General features: G+C 45.9%; 1 protein-coding gene across 5 annotated transcripts; it reads right to left on the bottom strand.

The window, feature by feature from the left end:
- pex5 (peroxisomal biogenesis factor 5) lies at positions 1 to 23,395 on the bottom strand. 5 transcript variants are annotated; one of them, XM_034288921.1, is made up of 18 exons: positions 22,996 to 23,395; positions 21,992 to 22,043; positions 17,845 to 18,001; positions 17,650 to 17,688; positions 17,394 to 17,514; positions 16,660 to 16,809; positions 15,081 to 15,165; positions 13,457 to 13,547; positions 12,793 to 12,915; positions 12,017 to 12,130; positions 11,410 to 11,493; positions 11,071 to 11,190; positions 10,604 to 10,747; positions 10,346 to 10,416; positions 9,580 to 9,804; positions 8,108 to 8,273; positions 6,368 to 6,525; positions 1 to 1,978 (listed from the first exon to the last, which is right to left on the bottom strand). In XM_034288921.1, exons 3-18 carry the CDS (start codon positions 17,956 to 17,958, stop codon positions 1,726 to 1,728), a joined length of 2,058 nt encoding a protein of 685 aa, XP_034144812.1. In that variant the 5' UTR covers positions 17,959 to 18,001; positions 21,992 to 22,043; positions 22,996 to 23,395; the 3' UTR covers positions 1 to 1,725. The 5 variants fall into 5 exon arrangements, with proteins under 5 accessions (XP_034144812.1, XP_034144810.1, XP_034144811.1 ...); XM_034288919.1 differs by having other exon boundaries at positions 21,992 to 22,068; XM_034288920.1 differs by lacking the exon at positions 21,992 to 22,043.
- Positions 23,396 to 24,106: the final 711 nt, after the last annotated feature.

Consider the following 24,106-nt stretch of genomic DNA (forward strand, 5'->3'; position numbering starts at 1 on the left):
TAATTTTTGCAATCAGTTTTATTGCTGAATATTACATTAATAACCATTACAGTTTGGTTAACTATTTTGAAAACAGATGGTACAATAATTATAGTACAATACATACTATGGCAAAAGCAGTATTTTACAATTAAGCTAATTATTTTACAGCAAAAGCCTTTGTCTGAAAAAAGGGGCGAGAGAGGTTAAGAGTCCAAGGACTCCTCCTTCGGTATATCATCACAACTACATGGATAGCATCCTTTGTCCAAAGCTGGGTCATATTAATTCAAACGTCTATCTAACCAAACAAATTCTGGTAGGCCCCTCCTCGCTTTGGCCTGTTGCTTCGGTTTAATTTCTAGTGAATATGACCTTGGTGTGTATAACAAGTCAGCAGTCTCATTTCTCTAGGGCACTCCATGGATCGATGCGTCATTGATTGGACTGAGGAAAATTCATTCTCTGATATAAAGGGAAGAATGAAAAACCGACACGCACTTCTTTTCCTGTGCTCCATAGCCAACTAGCTATAAAACCGTGATGGACTTTTTTCTACCTTCAGCCACTAATTCAGGATGAGTAAGCCAGTTTTACTAAGCCTTCAAATAATCCAAAGTGTAAATGCTTCTTGTCAAAGAGATTTAGAACAGAAAACAAATCTACATAAAAAGGGAAGTTCACCCATATTTTTATGTGGCCTTATTTTCACTTTCTGTGGTGGTAGGTCCTCCCAAGTGTTTCTATGTTCTATTTAGCTTTTTACCCCTGGCCGCTACAACAGAGGACTAGTAAAAGCAGGTGAAATGGGTGAGGGGGAATACAAATAATTGAATAAGTGCTGAAAAATTATCTGGAAGGAAATTCTGATATAATGTCAGTTTTAGACTGTTTTATACGATAATCTTACAAATGGTAAAATTGTAGTGTATTCAATAATAAGTTATGACTTAGAAAACGCTAATATTTTCTTTGCCCCAAAAACCTGATTGACAGTCAAGAGTGAAAATAAGGCCACATGTAAAGACGAGACATTTAAAAACATGAATGTTACAGTGAAACATTTTTCCATCTCAACTTTGTTTTGTGCTACCTGATGTGTACTCCTTCAGAAAAACCAAAAGTTTCAAACTTGACGCAAGTTTAAATCTTTGGTTAATAGTGTTGAATGAAAATCATGTGTCCCCTCAAGTTTTAACGGACTGTCCCTGCACCACATGCTGAGGACCGAGGGTTACCAACCAGAACTAGCCTGGGTGAGCATCTACTGCATTGAGACAAACAAGAAAAGGACAGAGGAGGAACAGACGGGTAAACCAGGCTCATAAGAGCAGCCTGCTGATGGAGGAAAGTGTGTATATTGTATACTTCTTTTGGTTGCTGACAGTCACAGTCTCTCTTCCCACTCCAGTTGTCTCAAGTGACCCTCCCTCATTTCATGAAGATGGGATATGTATCAGGGTTGGACTCATTTCCCTTCAAAATCAGTCATCAGTAACCAAAAAACCTGGTAAGCAATATGGCCAACATTATACGCATGGAGCAACTTCCAGGTTGCTTGTACCTATCTGAAGATTTCCCATCTATATGAAGAGCCTAAAAGGTTTGGGGCTATGGGTTGTTTTTGGATGGGGCCTCGCTTATGTTTTCTCCCTCTACTTCTCCCAGGCACCTTCCTCCCCTAAGTGCACACTCACACTCTATCGCTCCTCCTCCCCTTCTCCCTCCCTCGGCCCTCCTCCGCCCTCATTCTCTCCCTGCCTCGACCTCCCTCTGACAGAAGTGGGCGAGCAGCGTGTCGAGGTCTCGCCGGTCGGCCGCCGTGTACAGCGAGCTCTCGCCCATCATGCTTAAGGCCATGCGGAGGGTGGACCAGATGTTGTCTGACATCATCGTGGCCGCGGCGCCCCCCGGGCCACGCCTGGGGCCCGCCGCCTTGCCCTCCCCGGACGCCTGACGCTGAAGGGACAGGGCTTCCAAGAAGTGCTCCACGGCCTCTCTGGGAACCAGGAAGAGAATGGGGGTTAACCTGGAGGTATCAGCATGGTGCCTTGAACAGATATTAATCAAAGGCAAAAAAATTGTGATACAGTATGAAGGAAGAAAATGATATGGTGTACAGAATATAAAGTCAAAAAGGAAATCTGAACCAACTGGTTATTATAGACAGAGTTCTGTGTTTCATTTGTTTTCTGATATATTATTACAAATAAAAATGTGTGTTGTATGAATGTTCTCTACTAAGATAAAGGACTCATACATTCTGCCAACATTGCTGGTTAGAGCTTCCCAACATTAATTTAGTTAAACATTTTTGAATCAGAGACGAAATTGTGCAGACCACACAATTTCGTCTCTGCTCTTTGCAGATGATGTTGTCGTGTTGGCCCCTTCTAACCAGGACCTTCAGCATGCGCTGGGACGGTTTGCAGCCGAGTGTGAAGCGGTGGGGATGAAAATCAGTACCTCCAAATCCGAGGCCATGGTCCTCAGTCGGAAAAGGGTGGCTTGCCCACTTCAGGTTGGTGGAGAGTGCCTGCCTCAAGTGGAGGAGTTTAAGTATCTAGGGGTCTTGTTCACCAGTGAGGGAAGGATGGAACGGGAGATTGACAGACGGATCGGTGCAGCTTCTGCAGTCGATGTATCGGTCTGTCGTGGTGAAGAAAGAGCTGAGCCGCAAGGCGAAGCTCTCGATTTACCAGTCAATCTACGTTCCTACTCTCACCTATGGTCATGAGCTTTGGGTCATGACCGAAAGGACAAGATCCCGGATACAGGCCGCCGAAATGAGCTTTCTCCGCAGGGTGGCCGGGCGATCCCTTAGAGATAGGGTGAGAAGCTCGGTCACCCGGGAGGAGCTCAGAGTAGAGCCGCTGCTCCTCCACATCGAGAGGGGTCAGCTGAGGTGGCTTGGGCATCTTTTTCGGATGCCTCTGGAACGCCTTCCTGGGAAGGTGTTCCGGTCCCGTCCCACCGGGAGGAGACCCTGGGGAAGACCTAGGACACGCTGGAGGGACTATGTCTCCCGGCTGGCCTGGGAACGCCTCGGTGTCCCCCCGGAAGAGCTAGAGGAAGTGTCTGGGGAGAGGGAAGTCTGGGCATCCCTGCTTAGACTGCTGCCCCCGCGACCCGGCCCCGGATAAGCGGAAGAAGATGGATGGATGGATGAATTTTGAATCACCCCTCCATGAACTGCCACCTTAACGTGGTGGAGGGGTTTGAGCACGCGAGTGACCAACAGGTCCTAGGCGACGGGTCAGACTAAGAGCGGTTCAAAACCCCCTTAATGTTATGAGTTCTGTGACGTCGCCCGGTATGGCGCAGCCGGGGCCCCACCCTGGAGCCAGGCCCGGGGTTGAGGCTCGTACGCGAGCGCCTGGTGGCCGGGCCTTTCCCCATGGGGCCCGGCCGGGCTCACCACCCACAGGAGGGACCATAAGGGGACGGTGCAGAGAGGATCGGGCGGCAGTTGAAGGCGGGGGCCTAGACAACCCGATCCCTGGACATGGAAACTAGCTCTAGGGACGTGGAACGTCACCTCGATGGCGGGGAAGGAGCCTGAGATCGTGCGTGAGGTTGAGAGGTTCCGACTAGAGGTAGTCGGGATCACCTCTACGCATGGCTTGGGCTCTGGAACCACACTCCTTGAGAGAGGATGGACTCTTCACCACTCTGGAGTTGCCCATGGTGAGGTGGCGGGCTGGTGTGGGTTTGCTTATAGCTCCCCAGCTCAGTTTACCCCGGTGAACGAGAGGGTCGTTTCCCTGCGCCTACGGGTCGGGGATAGGTCTCTCACTGTTGTTTGTGCCTACGGGCCGAATGGCAGTGCAGTGTACCCGACCTTCTTGGAGTCTCTGGGAGGGGTGCTGGAAAGTGCTCCGACTGGGGACTCTATTGTTCTACTGGGGGACTTCAACGCCCACGTGGGCAACGACAGTGACACCTGGAGGGGCGTGATTGGGATGAACGGCCCCCCTGGTCTGAACCCGAGTGGTGTTCAGTTATTGGACTTCTGTGGTAGTCACAGTTTGTCCATAACGAACACCATGTTCAAGCATAAGGGTGTCCATCAGTGCACGTGGCACCAGGACACCCTAGGCCGCAGGTCGATGATCGACTTTGTTGTCGTTTCATCTGACCTGCGGCCGTATGCCTTGGACACTCGGTTGAAGAGAGGGGCGGAGCTGTCAACTGATCACCACCTGGTGGTGAGTTGGATCCGATGGCGGGGGAAGAAGCTGGACAGACTCGGCAGGCCCAAACGTAGTGTAAGGGTCTGCTGGGAACGTCTGGCCCGAGTCTCCTGTCAGAGAGATCTTTAACTCCCACCTCCGGCAGGGCTTCGACTGGATCCCGAGGGAGGTTGGATATATTGAGTCCGAGTGGACCATGTTCTCCACCGCCATTGTCGAAGCGGCCGCTCGGAGCTGTGGCCGTAAGGTCTCCAGTGCCTGTCGAGGCAGCAATCCCCGAACCCGGTGGTGGACACTGGAAGTAAGGGATGCCGTCAAGCTGAAGAAGGAGTCCTATTAGGCCTGGTTGGCTTGTGGGACTCCTGAGGCAGCTGACGGGTACCGACAGGCCAAGCGGACTGCAGCCCCGGTGGTTGTGGAGACAAAAACTCGGGCCTGGGAGGAGTTCGGTGAGGCCATGGAGAAGGACTGTCGGCTGGCCTCGAAGAGATTCTGGCAAACCGTCCGGCGCCTCAGGACAGGGAAACAGTGCCCTACCAACGCTGTTTACAGTAGAGGAGGGCAGCTGTTGACCTCAACTAGGGATGTCGTCGGGCAGTGGAAGGAGTACTTCGAGGATCTCCTCAATCCCGCCATCACGTCTTCCATTGAGGAAGCAGAGGATGAGGGCTCAGAGGTGGACTCGTCCATCACCCGGGCTGAAGTCACAGAGGTGGTCAAGAAACTCCTCGGTGGCCAGGCACCGGGGGTGGATGAGATCCACCAGGGTGGTGGTCCCTCTTTTTAAGAAGGGGGACTGGAGGGTGTGTTCCAACTATAGGGGGATCACACTTCTCAGCCTCCCCGGGAAAGTCTATGCCAGGGTTCTGGAGAAGAGAATACGGCCGATAGTAGAACCTCGAATTCAGGAGGAACAGTGTGGTTTTCGTCCGGGCCGTGGAACACTGGACCAGCTCTATACCCTCTACGGGGTGTTGGCGGGTTCATGGGAGTTTGCCCAACCAATCCACATGTTTTATGGATTTGGAGAAGGCATTCGACTGTGTCCCTCGCGGCATCCTGTGGAGAGTGCTTCGGGAATATGGGGTTCTGGGTCCTTTGCTAAGGGCTGTCAGGTCCCTGTACGACCGAAGCAGGAGCTTGGTCCGCATTGCCGGCAGTTAGTCAGACTTGTTGCCAGTGCATGTTGGACTCCGGCAGGGCTGCCCTTTGTCGCCGGTTCTGTTCGTAATTTTTATGGACAGAATTTCTAGGCGCAGCCAGGGGCCGGAGGGTGTCAGGTTTGGGGACCACACGATTTCGTCTCTGCTTTTTGGGGATGATGTTTTCTTGTTGGCCCCTTCGAACCAGGACCTTCAGCATGCACTGGGATGGTTTGCAGCAGAGTGTGAAGCGGTGGGGATGAGAATCAGTATCTCCAAATCCGAGGCCATGGTCCTCAGTCGGAAAAGGGTGGCTTGCCCACTTCAGGTTGGTGGAGAGTGCCTGCCTCAAGTGGAGGAGTTTAAGTATCTAGGGGTCTTGTTCACCAGTGAGGGAAGGATGGAACGGGAGATTGACAGACGGATCGGTGCAGCTTCTGCAGTAATGCGGTCGATGTATCGGTCTGTCGTGGTGAAGAAAGAGCTGAGCCGCAAGGCGAAGCTCTCGATTTACCGGTCAATCTACGTTCCTACTCTCACCTATGGTCATGAGCTTTGGGTCATGACCAAAAGGACAAGATCCCGGATACAGGTGGCCGAAATGAGCTTTCTCCGCAGGGTGGCTGGGCGATCCCTTAGAGATAGGGTGAGAAGCTCGGTCACCCGGGAGGAACTCAGAGTAGAGCCGCTGCTCCTCTACATCGAGAGGGGTCAGCTGAGGTGGCTTGGGCATCTGTTTCGGATGCCTCCGGAACGCCTTCCTGGGAAGGTGTTCCGGTCCAGTCCCACCGGGAGGAGACCCCGGGGAAGACCTAGGACACGCTGGAGGGAACGCCTCAGTGTCCCCCCGGAAAGAGCTGGAGGAAGTGTCTGGGGAGAGGGAAGTCTGGGCATCTCTGCTTAGACTGCTGCCCCCGCGACCCGGCCCCGGATAAGCGGAAGATGATGGATGGGTGGAATTTTGAATCACTAGCCAGCAATGTTATCAAAATGTTGATAGGAAAAATGACTGTCTGTTTGACCATGGAGGTTTGAGTGTGAGCCCCATCTCACCTGTGGGCTCCTAAATTGACACAGCTGATTCCCAGGTTGTACCGACTGCGAACAAAGCCTGGCTGCAGTTCTAATGCCCTCCTGTAGGCGGCAACAGCTTCCTCTGAGCGGCTTCCATTGGCCAGGGTGGCGCCCAGTTTATTCCACAGCAGATAGTCCTGAGATCAAAACAGACCCAGCAGAACAGTGTTCATTAGCGCCTTATTTTTTAGCAAAATAAAGTGAATAAAATACATTTTATTCTTCGGAAGGACTGATAAAATAAACTGAGCTATGCAGCAAAACCTTCACACTCCAAATCAAAAACCTTAAAACCAACAAACTTGACTTAGGACAAAATTAACTTCAAAGGACTTTCTACTGCCAAGAGTACAGGGCAAACAATACAACAAACAGCAGAAATCTGAACACACCAGCCAGCCTTCAACTGAATGAGTCCTTGTTCAGTTTGAAACTACTTTTAAAGCAGAGAAGGAGAAAAAAAACATCACAATGAGCTCCAGATACTCTACAATATAATACAAAATGCTACCAAGCCTGACCTACCAAGCTTCCTGGAAGAGCATTGACGTCCTGGTTGCCACTCCAGATTACACAATAGAGGTGTGAAGAAGCGGAGGTGTGAAAGCCCTTCAATCTGACAATGGCAGCAGAACATCAAAGCCTCCCTGACCATGCAAAGGGCTCAGAGAAAGCCTGTCACGATTTCTCAGCCCTCTTGGTAAAGGCCAAGTACCCCCCGTAAATAAACTAAATAATTGCCGGGAACAGTACAAAGAAGCTCCTCAAGAACTATCCGTAGACACTACTTGGTTCACTTTTAGTTTTCCTCACAGACCAACTCCTGGCATGGTACAGGCTTGTAGGTGTATACTACCGCTCTGTTAAGAAAGGAGGTAGAAACGAATGCAGGTTATGTCAAACTGAAAGCATAGCAGAAGCTATGACCTAAATCCCCCAAACCGTCAGCAAACCCAGGCCTCACTGATACATCACCCAGGTGATTTGTACTTTTTATCAAGCTGGAGCTGGTGCAGAGGGGGACATATTTGAAGCTGCAGCGCCATTACAGCTCGATAAGAAATACAGAACATTTCTAAAAGCAGAGAGCCAGACGACAGACCAGTTCAGTGATATCCATTTGATCACTGCCATTGAATAAGGGGAGAAGCTGAAGTCTGAACTTAAATGAGATAACTCCAGTATGTTATAGAGACAAAAGAGGAAAAGCAATCAGCGACGACTGAAGAAGTGAGGAAGCGGAGGTCCCTCAAAAACAGAGCTGTCCATTTCCATAGAGAAGCCAGCAAAACAGCCAATCTCAGACGCCTGGCGAAGCCTTAACATTACAGTACAGTGGGGGGCGGGGGGGGTGAGAAGGACAGAAAGATAAAGACGGAAAACATCCCCTCATTGTCACAAAAGGTGAGCTGAGCAGTGTGTCCAGTGGGAGCAGTTGGAGTTTGTGAATAGCGAAGTTTATTCAAAAACACAGATGAAGGGGGTCAATGCTCCTAATGTCACTAGGAAGAGTTAATTCCAGAGAGCAGTAAAACAAAAAACGGCCGGCTGTTTTGCATACAGATCAGTTATCCCCTCAAGCAAACTAGTGAGGAAGGACGGATACATTTGAATGCATGTTAATTGACTGCTACTGAAATAAAACAAAGCTAATTTATTCTCCAAATACACCTGAATCACAGATGGGAGAGATCTAACACTGAAGTTCTACTGGAGTACCTGTGGAGTGACTGAGAGGGCTGCGGTGAAACAGTCTACGGCTTTGTCGTACTCCCCACTCAGATTGAACAGGACTCCCAACCCGCACTGCAGCTGGGGGTCGACGCGGGCGGGGTCAGAGTTCGCCGCACTCAGGAAGAGGGACTGCACTTCGTTAAACAAAGACCTGACAGCGGTTTGGGGGTGTAAACGAGGAGAGAGATGGTTTACAATTTCTCTAAAAAGGTATTTCTTAAACTACAGTACCAGTCAAAATTTAATTCAAGGGTATTTCTTTGTTTTCAATATTTTCTACATTGGAGAATAATAGTGGAGACATCAAAACTATGAAATAACTAATATGGAATCATGCAGTAACCAACAATTAAAAATACATTGATTGTTTTAGATTCTTCAAAGTAGCCACCCGTTGCCTTGATGACAGCTTTGCACATTCTTGGTATTCTCTCAACCAACTTCATGAGGTAGGCACCTGGAATGCTTTCTCAAAAGTCTTGAAAGAGTTCCCACATATGCAGACCACTTTTTGGTTGCATTCTGTGGTCCAACACATCCCAAACCATCTCAATTAGGATGAGGTTGGTATATTGTGGAGTTGTGTTTTGGGTTATTGTCTTGTTGGAAAACAAATGATAGTTCCACTAAGCGCACACTAGATGGGATGGTGTATCGCTGCAAAATGCTGTAGTAGTCATGCTGGTTGACTGTGCCTTGAGTTAGGGTTAGTCTAACCCTATGTGTCTATCACTTAAACTCTGTGAAGCATTTATTTGGGCTTCAATCTGAGGTAGAAATAATTTGACTTCTGAGATAGGTTCATTAGAGTTCCCAATCCTCTGCAGCAGAGGTAACTCTGGGTGTTCCTGTCCTGGGGCGGTCTTCATGAGAACCAGTTTCAACATAGCCCTTGATGGTTTTTCCGACTGCACTTGAAGAAACGAAAAGTTCTTGACATTTTCCAAATAGACTGACATTCATGTTTTAAAGTAACGGACTGTTATTACTCTTTGTTTACTTGAGCTGTTCCTGCCAGAATGTGGATTACTACATTACAGACAGAATGATGGTCTTCTGCATACCACCCCTACCTGGTCACATCACAAGTGATTGGCTCATACACAATTAAGGAAAGAAAAATCAAGGCATACCTGTTAATTGAAATGCATTCCAGGTGTCTACCTCATGAAGCTGGTTGAGAGAATGCAAACGGTGTGCAAAGCTGTCATCAAGGGAGGCTACTCTGAAGAATCTACTATACGAAATGTTGCTCCATGATTAAATTTTAGTAATTTTATAGTTTTGAGGTCTTCACTATTACACTACAATGTTGAAAATAGTAAAAATAAAAAAATAAAGTACACTTTAACTGGTACTGTACATAAAGGAGAATCTACATAAGACCCTTGTATTGCATATTTGGCATATTCCAGTCTTTCATTTTGCGTTGATATAAAGGTTCAAGGGAAACTCACTCTGGCAACAGGGAACCGAATCTCTCTCTCTCTTTTTCCCTCTCTTTGGTCCCTCCGTCCATCTCTCGCTCCCGTTCGCTCTGCTCCAGTATTGGCCGATATGCGGGGTTGTGCCTCAGCCAATCGCGAAGGGTCTCGCAGGCCTGCCTGTGCAGTGATTCGTTGGTGAAACTGACGGCCAGTGCCATCAGAGCAGTCAGGTTGTCCTTCTTCAGCTCTATGCATCTGAGACAGAGTTCAGAAACAGGCAACAGAACAGCATATCAGCCAGCAGTCTTCGTAGGCATTATGTAGCCTAAAGGGCTTCCTGTTAGGCACTACAGGTTCTTGCTTAAACTAGCATCTTTGTATTATAGCCACACATGAAATGTGCACCCATGATCATCAAATGTATTTATAAAGCCCTTTTTACAACAGCAGTTGTCACAAAGTGCTTTACAGAGACACCCAGCCCATGAAATAGGCCATGTTTCCTGTACTTTAGTCAGGGGACCCAGAGTACTACTGGTTTTCTATTCTACCTGGTAGTGAAATACATTCACCTGGTGTCTAAATCAGTCCCTGTCTAGAAAGCTTGAAGGAAACCCATCAACACTTTTGGCTCAAAGGCCTCGATTTGAGAATCACTGTCTAGTCCCACCGGTTGACAATGGCACCCTGTTCTCCAAGTAAAGCATTACAGTGGAGCAGAGCAGGACCGGTGCCTCGCTAAAGGTCACGCAGTGCTGTTCTCCAGTCAGGGAGCGCTGCCATTCCATCTCCGTACCTTCTGAGGGCGCTGATGGCTGCAAACTCTTGTTCGTTCTCTGCCTGACAGGTTCCCAGATACTGCCACGCCTGAAAAACAAGAAAGTGTGCACTTACAGTAGGCCATCCTAACTCACCTTTTATTAGCCAAGCTAAGAACAACCCGCCTTAGTCGGCATGGCTTTTCAGCCAGAAATAATTCCAATGCAAGATGTTATTTGTGGGTTTTTGCCAGTTAATCATGAGATATGAATGGGTTATTAATGGTCGGTCTCACCAGCTGGTTGTCTGGTTCTCTCTGTACGGCACTCTCGAACAGACGTACGGCCCCGGGGATGTCCCCCGCCTCCATCCTCCTCACGCCCTCTGCCAGGGGGTCCTGGTGAGATATGTATGGGTTGTCGTCCTCAAACTGGTACCCCTAGATGTTGAGAAAGAAATAGCAAGGGAGCTGTAAATGAATAAACTTGAGGCCAACTGTCTAGCCTAGCCAGGTGGAGATAGCCTACGCTAAGTGTGATGTATCGCACACAAGCCTCAGCTAAATGTCAAATATTTGATAATTTCATTACTGGGGCCTGTTCTGAACAACTATGTACGTACCAAGCGCCTCAGAATATCAGCTGCCCATGTCTTAATATTAACTGGTCTAAAAGGCCGAACTGATCCTCAGTCATCCCTTGTGACGCCGCTAATACGTGCCCGGGGGTAAAGGTCAACCCAACCAAGAGGAGGGCGGTTTACCTTGTCGTATGAGCTGCTGAGCATCTGGTCAAAGTCAGACAGCCAGGGGTGACTCTCCGCATCGCGTCTGGCCATCTCCTCCCACTCCTGCTGCAACTTCTCCCAGAAGTCTACATCGCTCTGACAGAAGGGACGAACCATGAGGTCAAAAGTCAAATGACAGTGACATATCACGGCTCTGGCATTACATGTTGCCATGGGAACCCCCAAGACATTTTCGTTGGTCTGAAAAAGCGGTTGGGCAGTGGGCAAACACTGGCAATGTTCTTGAGCGGTACCGAAATACAAATACAATAGCTTCATTGTTGTCTGGTATTCTCTCTGGTACGTCTATCATACCTCCACAGCAGCTTTAGCTTGTTGGAATTCTGGACCTGCTGAGGCAAACTCATCTACCCACGATTCCGCTGACTCCACGGAGACCTGAACAGGAAGTAAGAGGTAGCAATGGCAGAGCTGGCTCTGTTACAACATTTAAAGTGGATGGCAGGGCGGAACAGTGGTTGATATTAAAGACTGTAAAGGAGAAGCAGAAACAGATGGGAAGGAGGGATGAAAGAGGGGAACCAGAAAAAAAGGGGGAAAAAAGAAATGGGTGAAAGAAACACAACAAGAGTACCACAGCCTTTCTCCACTACATCGCTCGCGTTGCTAACTTCTAGGACAGGTCAACTACCCTACGTTTCCAAATGACTTCTTCAATCTGAATGCAAGTTAAATCAGCGGACACTACGTGCAAATGCGCATTGTGTCTTCCAGGGGTTCATGGGAAGCGCATAGAAGCTACGAGGAAAAACTGCAATGGGCACAAGAACTCAGCAACTAAAAACGGCAGTTTGACTACTGCAAAAAAGACGTTGAAAAACACCAGCCCAACGCAACTTTCGTGACAGAAAGCTGGTTGCAGAGCCACTCGGCAGTGTTGCTGGGATGTCAGGGGTCCTACCTGTCGGACGACAGTGGCCCACTGCTGTGCCTGATTAGCCTTAGCTTTAGCAATCTTCTGATCCCACTGCTGGCTTGTCAAGGGTAAAGACCCTCCCCCAGTCTCCTGCAGAAACTATGGCATCCAGGGAGAAAGGGGGAGGCGGGATTGTTTTGTGGCGGGTGTGAGGCATTTCATTATTTTAAATAGGTGAAGAGGACGGCAGAGTTTCAGTTTGGTATGAATGAATAGGGGTTGTTAATGGAAGGATGGGCAAGCCAAGCTCACAGGGTTAGGATCCAATCGGGGAAAAGTAGATGTTACAGCAAAACGGCGAGCAGGAGAACTACTGGGAGTAGATTTTCAAGGGTCAACACACGGGTGTAATTCGGGAAGAGACTGCCAATCATCTTCTGATGAAGTAGCAGTTGATATGTGATTTAGATCCCTGACATGAATTGCACAAACAGTCCAAACACTGTTAGGAACATCACTTAAGAAGGGGAAGTGGAAGTCAGATAAAGACGGCATAGCTAGGATGGTTTTCATAGGCAGAAGTTTGCAGATAGAAATAGACTGAACTAGGCTCTAGTAAATCAAATTCCTTCTACACGTACAGTTTCCCTCTGAAACGTTCCACAGCCAATAAGGAGTCTGTACCAATTACTGGGGATTGCAGAGGGGTGAGTGGGCGGGGAATGAGGAACAAAACTAGAGGCTAGAGCCAAGATAGCTCCCCCGCAGGTTGATAGTCACACCCTTCCCCTTTGTGTCCTCAGTGGGAGTCGGGCTCCTACCTGGTTGAGGTTGGAGGCCCAGTTCTGAGCCTCCTGGGCCTGAGCTCTATCTGTGTGTTGTTTGCCTGCTCTGTCTTCCACTGTGACACTGCCCTCGCCAATCTGCCTAATGAACCGCAGGAACTACAGTGCAACGACAACAACAACATAACAACACAGTATCAATTACTAAGGCTACAGCTAAAAGACTCATCAGAACCGTCTGTGCTTTAGCCAAGTCCTGGAAGACAGACGGCTACCACACAGACTGGGGCTAGTTTTCCAAGATGTATCTGGCTGGATTAAGCCAATGGATTATGGGGAAGACACAGAAATGTAAAGAATAGAACATCACCTCCCATTCAAGTCAATGGATAATCAGCTCTATTCATTCTATTTCTATACATTGCATCCTCTCAGTTGGGAAAAATCTAGGTAGGTAAATTTCAGAAAAACAGGCCCCTGTCAACCAGACAATACTGGGTGATTACGATGCTACGGTCCATCATGAAATGGATTCTCATGATACAGTCTGACAGCTAGTAGACTACTGAACAAATGACTACATTCACAAGAGCCACGTTGTTACAGAGCTACATTATTCCTAAGAATAAAGTTAAAAAAATAGGAATGGTATGGTAACAGACACAGAGGGGGAAAAACACCACACACACGTGACACACACCTCAGTGTTTTGTAACTTTGGGTCGTCAACCTTTGCGACTAGCTCGTTGGCGGTTTGCTTTAGTTCGTCTCCTGGCCGGTATTCTTTTGTCCTGTTGGATTAACAAAAGTTACCGTCAAAGGGTTAACTGATTGAAGCCAGCATACTTAAAGCTTAAAAAAGGGTTTCATTTCATAATACATATCCACTAATAATACATAGCTATGAAGGATACCACATTATTTTCTCTAACTCAGTGACAGCTTCTTATCACGTGTTAGACACCAGACGTTCGTATGTGGTTGAAATCATGACCGTGTAACCGGTCGTCAAGGGAGACAATCATTCAGTTATTTATTGCATATTTGATAGTCTGTTGTTCATTATATTACAGATTCAATCTTACTCTGTCTTACAAACTCGATCTTACAAACTCAATCTCAAAGAATCTTCCGGTCGTCCTCTACTTTATAGACATCGCGGGGCAGAATACATAGAATACACATCTGTTCGTGCTCGACACACTGTCACGGCCCCCGTTTTATCTTTTCGGATGAAGCCTGGTGGGGATTTACCTTGTAGATTGTGGTTTTCTACCCTGGCTCCGGGCTAGTACGTGGGTTTCCCACACGTCTTTGGCCCATCCCGCCTGCACTTTGTAATAGGTGACTCCAAGGTCGCGCCGCACCATATCCGGCTTTTGTGCCAATGGTGCCACGGACCACTTGGGTCTGGAGTTTGCCCTCCATCCCCTGTGCCCCTCCCTTGGTGACGGCCCACCAGCAGGTTCTGGCCAGTTGTGTCTCTACATTCTCTGGACAGGACCTGGGGGTTCCGGATACCTCTGTCCCCCGCAGCGGCACTGCCCTGTCCCCCAGTAGCGGCACTGCCCTGTCCCCCAGTAGCGGCACTGCTATGTTCCCCAGTAGCGGCACTGCCCTGTTCCCCAGTAGCGGCACTGCCCTGTTCCCCAGTAGCGGCACTGCCCTGTTCCCCAGTAGCGGCACTGCCCTGTTCCCCAGTAGCGGCACTGCCCTGTTCCCCAGTAGCGGCACTGCCCTGTTCCCCAGTAGCGGCACTGCCCTGTTCCCCAGTAGCGGCACTGCCCTGTTCCCCAGTAGCGGCACTGCCCTGTCCCCCAGTAGCGGCACTGCCCTGTTCCCCAGTAGCGGCACTGCAGTGACTAACTGGAAGGGAACCTTTGGTGATCAGTATTATATTGGTTCCCCTTCAGGAAGGGAACAAAATGGCACTTCTTATGGGTCCTACAAACACATGTGATTGCTGGGATCTTAGCACCCGCTGAGCCTCACCAGGCATCACTGTATTCCTTATAACTCTCACGCACACACAATGCAATGTTGTTCCCCTTCATTCCTTCACACAGGGAATAAAGATTATATTTATATCTAAAGGTTGATGCAAAAACATTAACTACTACAAAGCTTTGTTTTCACCTAGGTAAACACAAAAAATTATTCTGTGGCTTTTGAGTTCATGATGAGGAGGACTGTCAGGGATATTGTCACGCAATGCAAAAACACATACCAGGTCAACACTGCAATGGCATTATCTTGTCTAGAATATTCTAGAATAAGGTTTCTCACTTTATATAAGCATCCTGCTCCCATCCCTCCATTCTTACCATTCCTGCTCCCTCTCTCCCAAATCTCCAAGCCATAGTTTCTCCTCTGACTGCTCTAGATACTCCTCTGCCCAGCGCCCGGGATCTTAGAGAGAGAGGAAAGAGGAGAAAGAGATAACGAGAAAGAATAAAAGAAAAAGCAAGAGGCAAACAGAAAAAGAGGGGAAAGAAAAGAAGATAAAGATGATACATTTTTCAGACATTTATGCTTTAGTAGACAGGAAAGCTTTGAAAGACAGAAGAGGTAGGTCAGACTCAAACCCAATCCTCAGAAGTACGTCTTAGACCGGCCAATTATCTACACATATGCAGCATCCTCTACTAGTTAGACTGGCCATTATATACACCGATCAGTCATAACATTATGACCACTGACAGGTGAAGTGAATAACACTGATAATCCCGTTATCATGGCACCTGTCAGTGGGTGGGATATATTAGGCAGCAAGTGAACATTCTGTCCTCAGAGTATGTGTGATAGAAGCAGGAAAAATGGGCACTCATAAGGATTTGAGCGACTTTGACAAGGGCCAAATTGGGATTGCTAGATGACTGCAAAACTACAGCCCTTGTGGGGTGTTCCTGGTCTGCAGTGGTCAGTACAGATCAAAAGTGGTCCAAGGAAGGAAAAGCGGTGAACTGGCGACAGGGTCATTGGAGGCCAAGGCTCACTGATGCACGTGGGGAGCGAAGGCTGGCCTATGTGGTCCGATCCAACAGATGAGCTATTGAGCTCAAATTACTGAAAAAGTTAATGCTGGTACTGATAGAAAGGTGTCAGTTTGTTGTGTATGGGGCTGCGTAGCCGCAGACCAGTCAGGGTGACCATGCTGACCCTTGTCCACTGCCAAAGCGCCTATAATGGGCACATGAGAATCAGAACTGGACCACGGCGCAATGGAAGAAGGGGGCCTGGTCTGATGAATCACGTTTTCTTTATATCACGTGGATGGCCGTGTGAGTCGCTTACCTGGAGAACACATAACACCAGCATGCATTATGGGAAGAAGGCAAACCGGCAGAGGCAGTGTGATGCTTTGGGCAATGTTCTGCTGGTAATACTTGGGTCCTGCCATTCATGTGGATGTTACTTTGACACATACCACCTACCTAAGCATTGTTGCAGACCACGTGCACCCTTTCATGGCAACGGTATTCCATGATGCCATTGGTCTTTTTCAGCAGGATAACGCGCCCTGCCACTAAGCAAAACATTTTCAGGAATGGTTTGAGGAACACAACAACAAGTTCAAGGTGTTGACTTGGCCTCCAGATTCCCGAGATGTCAATCCAATCCAGCATCTGTGGGATGTGCTGGACAAACATGTCCGATCCATGGAGGCCCCACCTCACAACTAATAGGACTTAAAGGATCTGCTGCTAATGACTTGGTGCCAGATACCACAGCACACCTTCAGAGGTCTAGTGGAGACCATGTCTTGACGGGTCAGGGCTGTTTTGGCAGCAAAAGGGGCACCTACACAATATTAGGCAGGTGGTCATAATGTTATGGCTGATAGTTGTATGTTCAAACTAAATATCGGCAATATTCCTGACCATTCCTATTTTCTTTTCTTACCAGTGCCATCCGTGATGAACTCTCTGGTCCAATCAGCATCAGATGGATCTCCAAGTCCAACCTGCCCCTGTGAGGCACCGGCGGCCTCGGCTCCTGACAGAAACTCGGATGTCCAATCACCAGACAGGGCCAACGCTGCCACTCCCGGAGCTACAGGCAGGAGAATGGGAAAAGGGGGGCTGTTCTCCTCACACACTGACAAGTCTGTTTACACTGAATGTACTTGGGGTGGTGAGCAGATGGATTAATTAAGGTTTCTTGAAGCACCAACATACAGTACCAATCAAAGGTTTGGACACACCTAGTCATCCCGGGGCATTTCTTTAGTTCCCTACTTTCCACATTGCAGAATTATAGTCAAGACATCAAAACTATGAAATAACAGAAGTAGAATCATGTAGCAAACAGCAAAAAGTGTTAAACAGATCAAAATACATTAGATATTGCAGATTCACAACTTTTGGGTTGCTACATGATTCCATGTGTTATGTCATCGTTTTGACGTATTCACTATTATCCTACAATGTAGAAAATATAAAAAATTAAGAAATCCCTTGAATGAGTAGGAGTGTCTGAACGTTTGACTGGTACTGTTTATAACTTTGTGAGGCCTGTGAACTGACAGTAAGAAGCGGTAAACCGCTAACATGCGGCTGGGCAGCTACAGTGCAAATGAACATTACTTCTGGTATGCTGGAGAGCAGCAGGGTATTGCGTTACTGCGGTGTGCGTACCTCTCTGTGGGGCCTGCCTGTAGCTCTGCTGGTCGATCTGCTGCATCTCCTCCAGCAGCTGGCCCATGTCAAAGCTGTGGGGGGCGCGCGGAGGAGCCTGCTGCATGAACTCATTCACCAACTGGGACACGCACAGGCACAACAGGACATCAATAACCACAACATCACGAATGACATGTATTTATACTGCTTTTTTTAATGAATATGCACAGCGGGTAGAATCAATACAATGGAGAAGGTAACATTGAGCACACACCTCTTCCTCAGTGGCTATTTCAATGGGTGTCGGGGGAATCTAGGAGAACCACAGATAAGTGACACGCTGAGATGCTAAACATTTATGAATTCTGATAGTAACTTGTACTCTCATCTAAGTGGAATGTTAGAAACAAATGATTAAGTTCTTCAGGTATCAGTAAAAACATTCAAATTTCTACAGCCGACCACTCACAGAAGGCGTTGACCTGTGCCGCCAAGCTCCTCCTTCTTGGGTCATGTGACCTGTCAGCTTCATGAGGGGATTGGCTCCTCCGCACTCCGCCTCCACCAGCTCCCGCATCGCCATGGCAACACCAGGCAGCGGCAAATCCAATCAGACCACCTTTGAGCTGAAAAGAGGGAGAAGTGAATAAAAACACTGACTTGCCGATAAGGATCAAATTGGATGTATTCCAGACGCCTAACTAAGTTTTAAGCACCGTCATTCAGGGTCCTGCCAGATGATCAGCATTAGTTAATTTGCCAAACAAGACAATGCCAATCTATTAATAAAGCAGAGAAACTGTAGCCGGACACCAATGCTATGCATGGTACCATGTAAGACCAGCTCTGGATGAGCCATCTGAGAACAAAGAGAGGAAGCATTAGGAAAACAATTAGAAAAAGGCGCAGGAGTGCCATCACAGTCTGGGAGGTCATTAACCATCCAGACTGGGAGGTCAGCTGCTGGGGGAAATCCCTTTTAATCACACTCCAATGTTATGCATTTATCACACTCCGATGTTATGTATTTATCACACTCCGATGTTATGTATTTATCAAACGCTGATGCTGGGTTCATCAAGGGCAGGATAAATGGAATCTTGAACAAAGAAGGTTATCACTCCACTTTACAACTCCATGCCAGACCCTGTGGACGACACTTGATTGGAGCCAGTCTCCTCCTACAACAGGACAGTGACCCAAAGCACAGATCCAAACTATGCAAGAACATTTAAGGTATAAGAAGTCAGCTAGTATTCTGTCAATAATGGAGTGGCCAGCACAGACACCTGATCTTAAACCTATTGAGCTGTTGTGGGAGCAGCTTGACCTTATGGTACGTTATTGCCCATCAAGCCAATCCAACTTGTGGGAGGTGCTTTAGGAAGCATGGGGGGAAATCTCTTCAGATTACTAGAATGCCAAAGGTCTGCAAGGTTGCAATAACTGCAAATAGAGGATTCTTTGACGAATGCAAAGTTTGAAGGACAATTACTATTTCAAGTAAAAAACATTATTTCTTACCTTGTTAATGACTATATCCTATTCATTTTGCTAAATGACTATTTCAAATTCCCATTTCTAAATGACCCCACACTTTTGAATGGCAGGGTATCAATTAAGCTGCTGTTAATTTATAATCAAGTTAGTTAATAATCAAGTTCCTGTGCATTACTCTCCAACATTTTAAATCACTCAAAGCACCCAGAGACCAGATCAACATTTGATAGACAGAGGTCTCAAAGGACAGGAGGGCAAGCCCATTGAAGTCTCTACCTGGGTGTCCCTGCAGCGACACACACACACACACACGCACGCACGCGCACACGCTACATTGTTGATATCCTCTCCAAGGATATCAACAATGTAGCGAGCAATCAAAGCACGCCTCAAAGAGAGGAATGCATACAAAGCAGCAGTTGCCAACCCTTTCCGTTCCAGGGAACACCAGAACCACATCAAAGCTGGAAGACAATGTTATTCATTTTGAAAAATAAATCAGTTGAATTGGGAACCACTCACGGTTTGAAAAAGCAGGCTACAGGTAGTGTTTTTGTGCATCGTACTCCTTAAATCATCTTGAAATTGTGACTGTGAAGCCAAATTTCATTAAGGTTCTACATGATCTCTGGTTGCTTCCTCATTGTCAGTATCCTTCTATAGTGTTTTGATACTGTATCAACATCATAATGGTTGCAAATGTGCTGGATGATAACATTCCTTTTGATGCCAAAATGACTGCTGGTATGGAAGGCCAAAGAAACAAGATAGCAGAAATGCATTTCTTATACATGGTATCACTGATTTTACATAAAGAGATGTGTTTATCAACAATTTGTGATTTGTCAGTGTGATTTTATCAAATGAAGGACCAACAACAAAGATTTTGCCTTCATCTCCAAAGAGCTGGATTAGCAGTAGACACATTTCCAATGCTTTGGAGAAGTATTCAGACCCCATAACTTTCTTCATATTATATTATTTAGATTTTTTGCCATTAATCTGCATATAATACCACATAATGACAAAACAAAAACTAATTCGTTTGATCAATACCGAGGTGAGTAACAAACCAATACTGCCATTTTCATTTTGTTGTCATGCTGACTGACAATTCTTGTACATGACTGAATTGTATGACACAACTTTCTATTAAGAAAAATGTCCAAATACAATCAATGGACGCTCCAAGGTAGAGTTAGGCATTTGCAGACATACGATAACAATGCAGAATAGCAAAATGGATACATTTTGGACAAATAGGTCACTGCAATGAAAACTGGTGATGTGACTGAGAATTGTCCTTAGAGTACATACTTTTTCTTACCAGTATTTAGTTCTGACCATAAAACTCCATGTGAATTGGCATGTCTGGCTTGTTGTCATCCGATCACAATATGATGAATGGGCCTGGTTGTCCAAACATTTGACTGGCAATTTATATTTTTAGCATATGGCCCCACAATACACAGTGCATATCAGTGCAAAAACCAAGCCATGATGTCCAATACAGTCCACAGCCCTAAGAGATTTGAATGGAGTCAAGGCATAGATCTGGGGAAAGTTATATGAATATTGTTGAAGCACTGGAAGTTCCCAGGAGCAAACTTGGTTCCGTTTTAGTGAAATTAACGCACTTTGGAATCATCTAGAAGCTCTCTGGGCCTGGACTGGATGCCAAACTAAGTTCCCGGGAAAGGGAGGTGAACAAGAACCCAATGCTATGTGGATGCTTCTCATCAGCAGGGACTGGGAGACTGGTCAGGATTGATGGGAGGATGAACAGAGCAAAATACAGGTCTTCTAAGGAAAATTTGTTCAAGAGGGCACAGGGCCTCAGACTGTTGCAAAAACAGTTGTTTTTTTTGTACAATAACCCAAAAGACACAGCCAAGACAAAGCTGGAATGTTTTCCTGACAATTTTGTGAATGTCCTTGTGTGGTCCTGCCAAAGCCCAGATTTGAACTTGATTGAACATTTGTGGGAAACCTGAAGATCAAAGTTCACCAACCCTCCCTTTCCAACCTGACACAGCACAAATGTATCTACAAGCAAAAATTTGAAAAACTGCCCAAATCCATGTGTGCAAAGCTGAGGCATATCCAAGAAGACTTGAAGCTTTTATTGCTGCCAAGGTACTTGCACAAAATACTGAATAAAGATTCTGAATACTTAAGTATTCCCTTAGTCTGCACTTAAGGACTGACCTCTAAAATTCTAAATAAAGGTCTCAAATTGGTCTGAAGATTAAGATGACCATTGCATAACGTTAATTGTGTGGCCTATTAACCATTACTTTGTGATTTTTAATATGTAGCCTGTTTGGGGTAATTGATTTAAAGTAAGATCCACTTGCGTCCATGTTTCAGTCTCTTCACAGAAGAAAACTGTATAGTATGAAACCTAATTATGCAATCTCAAGGTACTTCTGATTAACTTTCAAAAACATTCCAAATGACAAGAAATGCCTTTCCTCAAGAAATCTGCTATGTTTGAACACATTGTTCAAACCCTGTAACATCAATAATGTTGGTGACAATATCCAATGGTGTAATAATAATAGGAATTGATCATCTTTTCAAAATTATAGTTTATCAGCCAAGCTTAAAATTGGAAATACTGGTTTTGACCTTGGACTTCAGTCTTTTGAAAATATGTTTAGTCTACCCAAAAAGCAACATTTTCATAAATGCAAATACTCACAATTTCCAAGTGGTACAAAAGCCAGACAAAGATGTAATGTTATTTGTCCTTTCTATGACACATCAAAGTTGGGATTGGTGTCAAAATGTCACATCCATAATGCCGGAATCGGCCAGAAGTGAATGAACTCTACGTCGTAATAATACTCCCAGTGCCACAGTGTTTTTTCGTAGAGCGTGTCAAAGCAACAAAACGTTGAGAGATATGAACCTGCTGTTCACATAATGACCTACTATTGAGGCAAACAGACGCACACAGCTGAACTGACCACCCGTTATGTACATAGACTGAACTACAATAAATCTCTCAGATAAATACAACAATGACAATTTATATAATGAAGTGAGCCCCGGTGGTAAAAAAGCTAAGCCCTTGTCCATTTCTACTGCAACACAAGCAGAAGTATTCTTACCGGGAAAAATGGTGACAAAACCTTCCCTGTCCACTGTGGTCCAGTAGATATCCTGGGAAAGGGGTTTTAATGTTAACCTAACGGGCCAGAAGACGGTTGGTCATTATTTCACATGACAATTCATTTTAAAGTGTCCCTGGACTAAATCCTTGATTAAAGGGGAAGAAAAAAGCAGTCAAACTGGCTTCAAAGTACAGATTTGAATTTGAGTGCTCTGGGTTTTACGTTGTTTTAGCTGACCCAAACAGATGCTGTATGATTAGGGCCACGGTAAGAGGATTACACAAAGATATTAATAAACACTTTACAGATAGGTTCTGATTCATTTTTCGGTCTACTGCTACAAGCCCACAACAGCACCTCAGTTTAATTGTCAAAACGGCGGACAGATAAACATGCACACGATATAACACATATTCCAAATACTCACTCCAAATTAGTCAATGTATGGACTTAATTGGTGTACTCTACAGGCATAGATTGGCTTCTCGTGAGTATGTGGTTAATGACAACGTTATGAAGCTTCCTCAAGCTTTTACATAAAACCACCAGTTGAGAATTCAAAAAGCACCATCAAACTAACCATTGCCATCATAAAACAAGCAGGTAGGCCTGTATCTGTACACAACCTACCACAACTTGGCATGAGATAACGCACCTAACATGGGAATGAATGTCCCCTATACTATTTTGCATGTCAATGGTTGCATTGCATGTCAACACGAATGGCCTCACAGCTCGCACTGAACGTTGACTTTACACAATAGATTAATACAGTATGCTAACTAGCTAATGTAGCTTGCTAGCAAGCTAGTAGTGGGTGTAGCTAGCTAAGTGGCTGGTTATGTGGCAAGTACTAGAAGTGATTTGAGCTCGCAGAATACAGTTACTAGTAAAATCTTCCAAGCCACCTACACGGTTATCTGGGTTTTCTCCTCCATGCTGAACAAAATACGAGCAACTACAAAAATGTGACAGAGACAGGAGCATAATGTTCTACTTACCACCACCTTACGGTCCTGCTGACGGTAGACCTTTTTGCTCTCTGCTTTTCTTACTCTCTCCGACTCCTTTATGTGTCCGATTACACAGGTATAAACAGCTCGGACAGAAAGTGTCTGGCAATGCTACTGTGGGCGTGAAAGTAAATCGTTACCCGTGTTTATTAGCGCGTGTCTCTTTATTTACCTCCTGCTCTTTTCCGCATGACCCACAAAAATCTACACCGATGGGCTAATCCTGCGCGTCGTATTCTCAAACATTATATACGTAGAGGTTGAATGGTAGTGGTTTATAATTTGCTCAAAACTGGATTTTGCGTACGGGAGCGCAAAAGCATGAGTGCAAATCAAATGTTGCCATTTATGTCCACGACTGTATTGTAACATTTACATTATGGTCTATTAGGTTACACGCAGTGCATTTGGTAAAACCTTGTAATGTAGGAGGAGTTATATTTACCTTCCCTGAGAGTGAAGGACGAATAGGGGCAGCACGGTATGCGAATCTTATTACGAAAGTTATGAATGCAAAGTCCATATGGGAACTGCTTTGTTTCCAGGTGTTTTGTCTGAAGCTCAAAATGTAACTTCTAATTGTCTCAGGTTAAAAAAAATATATAGATTACCACTGTATACTGTACTGCATATATGTCGTGTTGTTTTAGATATAAATGGAATCTAATACACCCACCTGGCTATACATAGAAAAAAAGTTTTCAGAAGATACTTACCTGCCTATGTCAACTTCATACATTTTAAACTATATGATTTGCTTCAAAAACAGCATTTAAACGTCATCTGAGTGTTTTTATTATGAACTTTGTCATGTTTTCAGACGGTTATCAATAACAATCATCATCATAATCCATGTTATCATTGTATGAATAATTACAGTTAGTGTCCCTATAGTAACCATAGTAATAATATAATTCATTAATGCAATTTTAATCCATTCTTAATATTACACTGTAAAACAGGCTTCATTTACTGACAGATTTATCACTGCACATCGACACACAGACAAACAGCAATAGACGTGGAGGGATGAATGCGGAAGGAAAGGTGGGAGGCAGTACATTCATTAAACCAAAGAGATGAAATAGAAAAAGACAAG

Source organism: Esox lucius, chromosome 20 (genome assembly GCF_011004845.1).
Source record: "Esox lucius isolate fEsoLuc1 chromosome 20, fEsoLuc1.pri, whole genome shotgun sequence".
Classification (NCBI taxonomy): domain Eukaryota; kingdom Metazoa; phylum Chordata; class Actinopteri; order Esociformes; family Esocidae; genus Esox; species Esox lucius.